Here is a 10,955-nt window from a genome sequence, read left to right as displayed (position 1 = left end):
TCCGTTCGCTCTCCGAGTCGTCGAGACTACAAAACATGGAAACGTTGCTTCAGAGGGACCCGTCATCCAAAAACCGCGTTGAGCCGGTAACAAAAAGCTTTGCCTCTTTGCTGACGTAGTCTGCGTGTGGTGGTGTTATCTATCTAAGAAGTTAGCGTAGCTTAGCATTACAACAGGAAGCAGCTCTGTCAACCCACCGGCACCTGCGGATCAAATCTCGTTTGATTTACGGGTGCAAAAACCAAAAGGGCGGAGAGTGACGAGCTGTTTTGCCATGGGGGGGTGGGGGGGGGTCATGTGCGGGGCTTTTTTCTTTTACACTGTTGAGTGTCGCATTAATCGCCCCAAAAAAGGTCAAAACTACGTATCCAACACATTGAGGACTGCAGCGGGCTTCAGTAGGACTTGAGCCGCGTGGCTTTGGACAGGTGGATGTGGACAGGTGGCTTTGGACAGGTGGATGTGGACATTCGCGTCACCTTTGTGCCACTCAAACCCGCGCTGCGCTGAACTCACACAGAAACAGACACACAAGCGACGCACGCAGTTTAAAACACACCCAGTTTGGCCCAAAAAAGTTCATATCATAAACACATTATTGCGAATTAAGTGTGCTTTCCTTTCCATTTTTGAATAAAAGTCTTTACAAACAATTCAAATAACAACATGCAAATGGGAAGAAACAACAACAAAAAAATGAAATAAAAAAAAGGAATCATAAAAAATATGTTGGTTTTTTTAGGCCTCAGATTGGGCCAGAGAAAGTTCTGCATTGTCCACACGTCAATCCTACATTCTTTAACACACAGGTAACACACACCAAGCACGAGCAGTGTTCCAGTCCCACGCTGGCTTCATAGGTTCAAGTTCAGGTCGACGACCCGTGAGCTAAAGTTGTCATTTTTAAATACACCGACCGGCTGATTGGAGAAGGATCCGCCGCGTTCATCTGTCGGGGTCCCCATGCAAGGAGAGAGGAGGCGGCGAGGTCCGAGATGCACTGAGCTCCTGGCTCATTGTTGCGTCTCAGTGGGGGGGTGGGGGGGGGTGGTGTGTGTGTGTGTGGCGGGGGAGGGGGGTGGGACCGAGAATCAGTCTGAATTCTGTACAATTTGCTCCCTCTTTTTGAAAGGGCCAGCGGAGCAGAGTCCAACGTCTCGGCTCTGTACAGGAATGTGTGTGTGTGTGTGGGGGGATTCATTTTTTGGTTAGGTGTACATTTCACAGAAACCCACGGCTCCGTGGTCTTCCAAACCCGTCTTACTCCTTCTCACTCGCCACTTGACCGAGTTGCAGCTGAGGATCATTAGGGCTCTTCTGAGGGCCCTTCAGAGGGCTCTTGTGGAGCAGTGCACCCCTGAAGTACTCTTGGCAGGCCGGAGTGTCTCGCCGGCAAACACATTGCCGGCTGATGGATTCCGTGTCCAGTAAAGGGGGGGGGGGGGGGGGGGGCAGGGTGGAGGCGTTCGGCTCAAGCTTTAGGGGCGGAGGTCGATGCGAAACCTCCCAAAAAAGGACGGAGGTGGGTTTTGCGGCTGGAGAGGCGTTCAGGAAAGGTCGCTGCGCCGAGGGTGCTGTGAGCTCCGTCGGGTCGGAGGTCACCGAGACGGATTCCGGAGGAATAGATCAGAGGAGGAAAGGAGGGGGGGGAGGAGGAAGGGGGGGGGGGGGGGTTCAGCTGAGGAACGAAGGAAGGGTGGAGGGCCGAGAGGATGAGGCGCTGCTCCGCGGATTAAGTGAGGGTGATGTAGGCTGAGGCCTTCTCCTTCAAGTGTCTCAGACACAGATGACAACTCCAGCTCCCTGTGCAAAACACACACACACAGACACACACACACACACACACACACACACGGGAAGTTCAATCACTGCTATTGTGAAGCCTTGTGGATTAATCCCTCATTTTAGACAGAGTGTTAAGTAATACTGTAAATTAAAGCCGCATGTTAGAACACCACACGCTGCGCCTGTGGATCGTGGCTGGGGGGGGGGGGGGGGGGTGGGGGGGGGTATTCTGACAACTCGTTTGGTTGGGATTGGAGCAGCGGGGGATTTGTGACATTAATTAAACGTCACAAACAGACCCTGCCGTACGACGGCTAAAGATGCCACGACGTACGGGAGAGCTCCGTCGGGTCCCCCCCAGCCCCCCCCTCACACCCCCCTCTCTCTCTCCCTCTCTCTAAACCCAAAAGAACCGAGTTTAAAAAGCCCTTCCTGTAGATGGAGAGCGCTGCGTGCGGGGGCAGAGCGTGACACCGTTAGTGAGTGTTGAACACAAGTGCCACTGCTACTGTATGTTCAGCCAAGTGACACCCTCGCCATGGAAACGGATTATCTCGCTCCCTGCTACTACTCATCTCCATGACAACGACGCCATCAAACATCCCGAAGGAGCCATCTTGTCCGCGTGGGAGAGGCGGACGGCTTTGATTTGAGGGGACGTTCCCGCGACCATGGCCCCACCTTGGGGGGGGGGAGGGGGGGGGGGGGACGCGCGTGGGTTACATTCTGACACACTGCACGCCGTCGCACAATCCCGTACAAACAGAACGTCCAGGTGCGTGCGTGCGTGCGTACGTACCCTCTGGCGGTTCGGACATGGGGGGGCTCAGACAGTACATGTGGTAGCCTCGGTCACAGTCGTCACAGAACAGCAGCTGGTCCTGGAAGCACAGGGGGGTATTCACACAGGAGGCACACGTCGTTATGCGGGATTTGAGAGGAGCAGGAGGTGAAGGTGCAGTAGTACTTGAACATGTTCAGTTGCATTCTAATAAACTAATAAATGATCGACTTGAAAGTGTATGCAGACTTTTATTTTGGCAGGAGTCGTTCCTTCCTCTCTCATCCCAACGAATGCAGTGCGACTTCATCGTCTGCGTGTCGGTGTGTCAAAATGTCATGTTATTAAGTCTTCATTCAAGTAAACCCAGATTCAAGAAGTAGATTAAAAGGTTGTGTGTGTGTGTGTGTGTGTGTGTGTGTGTGTGTGTGCAGCCACATATGTGTTCAGAGTTGTCGTGTGTGTATGAAGTGAGAACCTACGTCGTTCTCAGAGGTGCCGCACAGGCTGCAGGACTTGCACTCGATGCACTGCCAGCGATAAGTCCTCACCGCAGCCGTCATGTTCACTGTGAACTGCAGACAGGACGGGTGGCCTGAGTGCGCACACACACACACACACACACACACGCACACACACGCACACACACGCACACACACGCACGCACACGCACGCACACACCCACACAACGTTTTTCACCATCGCTTTCTGTATTTCGAGGACAGTCATCCATCATCTACCTTTTCTATCTATGCGGCAGATTGTTGTGATATGTGTGATGTTATCGATATTCAACGGGGGGGGGGGGGGGGGGGGGGGGCGGCGCTGTGGTGCAGATGTGAACACATCTGCTGAGCTTTTCTTCCGGATGGCTGAAAGAATATTTTGGACAGCACTTGGTTTTCCACTGTATTTACCTATTTTCATCTTTTTTTCATCTCTGAAAATATACCCTCAGATTCCCACGGGCTTACTTTTGATTGAAAATAATCATGTTGTCATTTCAATGAAAGTGGAAAAAGAATCCAGAAAAAAAACAAATCCTCTCTAATGCCACCTCTGTAGAATATGTGTTCTTTATTCTGCTGGTGCTTCCTGTCACATGATCAGGACAATAGAAACATGGTTATGTCACCCTGGTGTGTCTTCTTTGTGCGTGGTTCTACAGAGAAGTGGACCATACCAATGTTTCGCACGCTGCAGCCCATTCACTACAAATCACGTAAATCCTTTCAGTTCGGCTTGTTTTATTTTTTCAGATGAAAAAAAAAAAAAAACAGCTTGAGAAAAGTATGAATTACAGTACATGCAATCAAGTAATAAGTTGACAGATTCTTCACCATATACACTGCATTCTCTGCATGTATACAAATAAACAAGCAAATCCCACAAAACAAAGGGATTTATAATGGGGAAATAATAACACAATGAGATTTTTCGGAGGAAAAAAAAAATCATTCTTGACCTCTACTCTGATAAGATTCACCGTTCACAACCACAATACACACTAAAGGAGATCCCCCCCCCCCCCCCCCCCGAGGCACAGGGCCTCAAAAAAAGAAAAGAAATAGACAACGGTTCAAATCACAAAAAGGGAGGTTGTTGCACAAGACGCCGGGATTGAAAGGAATGCAGCACACAACACTCAGATGTTTTGTTGTTGTTGTTGTTGTTGTTGTGGTGGTTAGACGGGAGAGGTCACACCAAGCTTCACGGGATCCGTCAAAAAATTCTAATGCCAACCTTTGTTTAAGAACACAAGATAAGTGCCGTAGTGGTGATGCACTTCTGCACTCTTTTCATCATATTAATTGCATATATATATGTGTATATGTATATATATATAAATATATATATATATATATATATATTCAGAGATGGATTGCATCCCATGTGTTTTATCTTTTTGATGTTTGTGGTATTCCACAAAACTTTACAAAATGCAAAACCCTGTCTGCTGTAATCACTTCGGATGAATGGAGTATATTGTATAACGAATAGCACTTTATTATCAGGTGTTGATGCTTTTAAAATAATGGTTTGAAGCTCATTTAAATTCCTGCCACTGTTACACCAACAAGAAACTCTTCGCGCAGAGAAGATTTTTTTTTTTAGCACATTTTACATTATAGCCACTGTTTTTCCAAGCATGTCATATTGTTAACGAAGTTTTAATGTGTTTTCTACCTTTGAGGCCGCAAAGCGTTTCCCTCATTCAGAAATGAAATGAACTTGCAGAGAACACGCTTTTGTGTTAATGGTGATCAAATAAACCCGCAACTTAAAAGCATTGCAACGCCAGCGACACAGAAAAAAACGCAGGAATCGATTTAATTTTGTATGTACGGTGGCCTGTGAGGAACACAAATCCCCAAAGTAACGTACAACAGATAATGTGTAATGATGCTACATTATTAGCATTAGTGAATTTGTGAACTAGTCCAAAAGCAGAATGTCATTTTTGAGAAACCAGGGTTCAAGTCTCTGCAAATACATTTTTAAATTGGAGTGAAAACTGTAAACCAACAGCTGCCTGGAAGGTGAGAAAATACCTCAAACAAATCCAAAACATAACAGGCAAATGTCTATTGATGAGACTGTACATGACTTGTAGCAGATGGGCTAAAACAAAAAACAAACAAAAACAAACACTGGTATGGTCCATCCGTTTAAGCGTAACTTGCATCTCTTTGTGTGTTGCAAATGCGAACTGTGAGCTGGTCAAATTGGGAAACGCATCAACAGAGGACCGCCTTCCTCCTGCCAATCATCCCCTTCAGCGGTGCCCTACCTGAGCGCCCGCAGTCCGCACAGGAGATCAGGTCCTCGGGACAGCCGGTCTTCTTGGAGCCCCCGAGGCAGAAGTCGCAGTAGCCGTTGGCGATCACCGAGCCGTCCGCCGCTTTCTTGGCTGGGGGGGAGAGAAAAGAGGGGGGGGGGAAAGGGGGGAGGGTGGGGGGGAGGTCAGGAAAGAGTTACGCTTACTAAAATGTGGAGATGTAAAAACAAAGGAGGAAGAGGAGGAGAGATCAGTGGCTGGAAGTCCAACCCAGCTGGGCCCAGAGCTCTGTGCGCCCCCTCGCTACCCCCCCCCCCCCCCCCCCACACACACACACATCTGTTTGCTTTTGTTACAAAAAAAACAAGCGCCGGTTCAAGGCCGCAGCCGGAGGCGGGGCCTCACCCAACCGACAGGGGGGGGGGAGGCCCTGAGAGGGACCCCTGCTGGAAGCACAACCCTGGTTAATATTTTCAGGGGAGGAAGAGGAACTGAGGAAGGATGTGTGTGTGTGTGTGTGTGTGTGTGTGTTTCCCAGGACAGACCTAGGGAGGCAAGTGCTCCACGTAATGATTATTAACAAGCCCGAGTGTTCGTACATACGTGTGTGTGTGTGTGTGTGTGTGTGCGTGCGTTCCATCCCTCTCTCGGCCTCCCTGTCTGTTGTTCTGACTGCCGTTGATTGCGTAATCCCTTTAATGGAAGGAACCACACCACCGCTGCAGACTAGTTTGTCCGTGCGCTTTGCACGCACTCGACGGCTCCAATGACTCACCGAGCGGCGGTGAGTACAACGGAGTGGATTACGCAGGTCCACGCTAACGCACGCGCACACACACACACACACACGCACACACACACACACACAGGAAGACATTCCCTCTGCAGAGAGGCAAAAGGAAAAAGGCAGAAGCAGACAGAGCTGCAGGTGCTACTTTGTGCATGTGTGAGACAGGGAGAGGTCATTTAATCCATCCATACCAGGGCGGAGCTGGTTTAGCCAGAAGGGGGGTTGAGGGGGGGGGGGGGGGTGAAAAGAGAAGGAGGAGTGAGCGAGATATCTGGGAGAAATACAATAATAATGAAAACCGTGTGATCAGGTTGACAGGCAGGGGAGGAGAAAAGAAGAGCTGCAACCCGCTACATGCAAAAAGAGCACAAGACCAGCGAGGGGCTGCATAGGACTCCACTGCATAGGACTCCACTGCATAGGACTCCACTGCATAGGACTCCACTGCATAGGACTCCACTCCATTGCATAGGACTCCACTGCTGGGACGTGCACTGTGATGACAGTGGAGAGATTACTGTACCCATAGAAATAATGAGGACGCCTGCTATGAAACAATGGGCCCCGTGGTTCGTCTTTCGAGACTCGCAATGTGCAAATCCGATCCTCATTCTCAGCAATCTCCTTTTTCCTGTTTTAAGACGACATCTTGCTGGCGCCGAGTGTTTTTCAGAGAAAAGGGGACACACCTGGAGGCCGGTGTGCTGGGTCGGGAAAACAGGTCCCGGCCAATTTGTTCCCCATTTTATTTAAAAATCATCAAAAAGTCAGTTATTGTCATTATTATACTCTCTATAAGAGTAGCAGCGGGACACATTGCAGGTGGAATTGGTGAAATGCTAATGCGACATTACCTCCAAAAAAACGTGTGCATCTGAGGCCCGATTTGTAATGTGTTTAGTTTAGAAAATAGAACTGCGTCTGATGGGGAATCGCAAAAGTCGTCACTTTTGGAATATTGGACATTAACGTACGCACCGAATGTCTTTCACGGTAAGAACAACACCGCAAGATGTTTCGTGATTCTGGCAGAAGGACGTATACCGTGAAGCCCCCCCCCCCCCCCCCCCCCACCCCTCCCTCCCACCCGAAGCCAAAGCAAACGCGCTCTGGTCAAATAAATTGCTTTTTATCTTCGCTGCTTTTATTCGGGCCTCGCAATTCCCGTTGGGACAAACTAGACGGGCACACGCGTGGAAAGCCACACGCACCCACGGCTGCATTTCACCCGAGCCCGTGCGTATCCCCGTTTGCCTTTGTAGTCGTGCATGCACGCGTGTGTGTGTGTGTGTGTGTGCGCGTGCTTAAAGGCCCCAGAGAGTGAATCAGCAGGTCCTGACGCATGTGAGTGAGCCGGGGCTGCCCACCGGCCCGCCTGCATGGAGGCAAAGAGACTCCATCAATGATTAAACGCCTGCAACCACAGACACGCCATCGCCGTGGAGCGAGATAATGAGCAAAAATAAAAGAGAAGAAAAAAGGTTCCGTGTCCTTCTTCCTTCTAACCCTGTTGTTAGTTTTACCTCCTTTCCCTCTCCTTCTCCTTCCCCTTTTGCACGTTTTCTTGCCTCCACAGCTTCTTTACCTGACCCTCCCCTCTCTGCCTCCCCCTCCCCCTCCCCTCCCTCCTTCCCCTCCTCTCCTCTTCCAATTACCAGGAGGAGTATGAGCAGAACCGCACACTTCACAGCTTTCAAGTGTTGGAGAGAGATCCTCCAGGGAATTATCCAGCAAGAGATGAATCCTCAAATGCTCCTTACCCCCCCCTCTCTCCCTCCCTCATCCCCACAAACACCCTTCCCCATCTTTTCTCCCTCTCTGCTTATCATTCCCCCCCCCCCTCCCCAGTCTCATTTTCTCTCCCGTGCTGCTCCTTCGTTATTTCGCTCTCTGAACCGTCTCTTGCCCTGTTCTTTTTTTTCCAGAATTCTCTTTCAGCAAAATAATGGTCTGTGCTCACATGTTTCACTATAGTTTCGTATGTTATTTGTATTTTCGGGGATTTGATGAGGCAATTCTTGTTTCATTTTTTTAAACATGGCAAAAATTCATGTTTTGGGGCAAAATGAGATTCCTTTTGTTTTCAAATGTAAAAAAAAAATCAGAAGCATAACGATTTTATTGGATGTTCAATCTGTTTTTGCACCCCAGATTTTTTTTTTCTTCCATCAAGCAGAGAATTTTAAGAGAAAAGAAAGAGAACATTTATTGGAAGATTAACAAAAGGAGAAACAAACTGTTGAGAAGGTCGTGACCTGACCACCGTCCTCATCCTGCTATTGTTCAAGTTACTCCCTTTCAAACCGCTCCTCATCGTCCTCATCCTCCTCCTCTTCTTCTTCTCTCGCCTCCTTCTCCCTTTTGACCTGGAGTCAATAGCAGCGACTCTGGCTGGTCGACACTCTGGCCGCCGTGGAGGCCTCATCACCTCCATTCGAAAGAAATGAACTCTGGCACACACACACACACACACACACACACACACACACACACACACACAAACCGGCCTACCTGTTGACTTTTCTCACTTTTAAAATGTCTTCCCTTGCCTGCTCCATCAACCCTTTGCATCGCTTCGGCTTGAACTCATTGAGGTGAGGGAGCGTTCCTTTTCCACTTCTCCATCTCTGTTCTATTCTGTTGCAACAATACACCAAAAAAAATTATCCTCAGCCATTAACAAAAGGATCACAAGTTGCCGTGGCTACCGCCGTGGCGAAGGAAAATACAAAACTTGATTTATCAAGGCCGAGGCAAGGCTAAAGTGTCAGCGTTTTTCACTTTCAGAGTGTATCCGCTCTACACAATTACCGAAGGCAACAAACACGCCGCCACTGCAGTTGCACACGTGAGGAAGGAGGAGGAGGAGGAGGAGGAGGAGGAGGCTCACAGGTGGAGGAAGAAGAGAAAGAGGAGGAGGCAGGGAAGGATTTCAAGATTTCAAGGGGGGAAGAGAAAAAAATAGAGAGGGAAGAAGAGGAGGAGGAGGAAGATGAGGAGGCACAAAGAGGAGAGAAGGAAATGCAGGTAAAAAAAAAGAAGGGTCTCTCGTTGTATCGGAGCAGCGGTGTGTGAAAACACACACTCTGCACTCCTGTCGCCTGGCTGCTTAATGAGGAGAGCCTCTCTGGAGTAGCGCACGCACACACACACACACACACACAGAGGAAAAAAACACTTCCATGTACAGTAGAGCGCACACACACACACACACACACACTTAAGAGATTTACAACCGAGCCTTTGCATAATAACTTTTGCCGTCCAGTTTCAGTCCCATCCATCCCCCACTTGCTCCCTTTAGCATGATGAATGAGAGGCCACGTGACCTCGTGCTGCCACACAAACACACACACACACACACATATTGTAGTTACAAAAATTGGAAACCAGAGGAGACAAAGGATAAACCAAAATAAATATACATGTCGATTCACACAGACACAAAAGCCCAAATGCTCAAGGAGACATCTTCAGTTTTTTTTTTTTTTTTGCAGACAAGGAGGCAATGATGCAGTCAGATGGAAACTGTCAGTCACAGATGAAAAGTCACCGCCTTCCTTCCTCTCTCTCTCTCTCTCTCTCTCTCTCCTCCTATCTTCATCGTCTCACTCTTGCACCCATCCTCTTCCTCTTTGCACTTTCATGCTCTCTCATTATTGCTGTTGCTCTCTCTGCCTCTGATTCGATCTCTTCTCTGCGCCTCATTGTGCTTCATCTCGTCGCTTCCCTTTCCCTTATTCCGAATCCGTCTATTTCTTTCTTCCCTCTGCCTTACTCTCAAAGAGGAAATTGGAACTCTTTCCTGCAATCCATCTGTTGTCAGACTAATGCCTGCACCAGTGCTATGCTCTCGTTTCCCTCCCCATTTCTGCTCCTTTTCCATGCCTGCACCCTCCAAACCCACCCCACCCCTCACCCTCTCTCACACACACACACAAGTACTACTTTCACTCATGTCCAGTCAGCAGGTTGCGTAACTCCCAGTGCATTGTGGGTCTGGATGCATGCATTTGTGTGTGTGTGTGTGTGTGCAGAGATGACATTGCAAAGTAAAGAGGACAGAGGGAGTTTTGGTGCATAATAAAACTTGATCTACGGCTGCTTTGTAATCACACTGACCAGTAGGAACAGAGACACACACACACACACACACATAGCACGTCAGGCTCTGCAGTCAGGTGCACAGTTAGCGAATAGACGCGCACGCAAAGGCACACCGACTCGCCCATGAATCATGGATTCAAAGAAATCAAAATAGACACAAATATACACCCATTTGTGTGCACTCACACTTGCACACACACTAGAAAAAGGAGCCACTTAGCCGGCGCCGGCTTGTGTCCCTGTCTATGAAGAGTTAAAATGCAAATAATTAATCCTATTTTGTTCCAGGGAGAGAACAGACTAGGAAGGAGACTGTGAAATACAGTTTGAATGGCGCCCAGCCGCACGCGGTCCGCTACACACCGTGTGTCAAATTACACCAGCTGACCGCGTGAAACGGACAAAAAAAAAAAAAAAAAGAACCCGAAAAAGTGAAAAGCGCGCATCCGTTCACCCTGAAGCAGGGAGATGGAGCTGGAGGCGCTGCGGATTTCTTTTGTGTTTGCGATGGCGGCGCCGGCTATCGCTGCTCGTGCTAACGGTCGGGATTTCATTGCAAGCAAAAACCCACGGTTTTTCTTCTCCTTTTGTCTCTCAATCTCTTTCCTTCCCGGCCTCAATCGTTTCGGGCCTATGTGTCAATTTGTGGACATTCCTTTGTCACGGTAGAGATGAGATGATTCATTAACTGCTACCCTCCTCTCTACAGTAGC

General features: G+C 48.8%; 1 protein-coding gene across 1 annotated transcript in view; it reads right to left on the bottom strand.

Moving 5' to 3' along the window:
• Nucleotides 1-1,666: 1,666 nt before the first annotated feature.
• Nucleotides 1,667-10,955, bottom strand: part of dpf1 (double PHD fingers 1) — a 27,408-nt gene continuing 18,119 nt past the window's right edge. The window contains 5 exon segments of the mRNA XM_062561628.1: nt 1,667-1,803; nt 2,585-2,666; nt 3,049-3,161; nt 5,358-5,477; nt 7,114-7,120. Coding sequence (XP_062417612.1) covers nt 1,733-1,803; nt 2,585-2,666; nt 3,049-3,161; nt 5,358-5,477; nt 7,114-7,120 — 393 coding nt within the window. The 3' untranslated portion in view covers nt 1,667-1,732.

This window comes from Pungitius pungitius, chromosome 3 (assembly GCF_949316345.1).
Source record: "Pungitius pungitius chromosome 3, fPunPun2.1, whole genome shotgun sequence".
NCBI lineage: Eukaryota > Metazoa > Chordata > Actinopteri > Perciformes > Gasterosteidae > Pungitius > Pungitius pungitius.
This window is presented reverse-complemented; position numbering and strand designations above follow the sequence as displayed.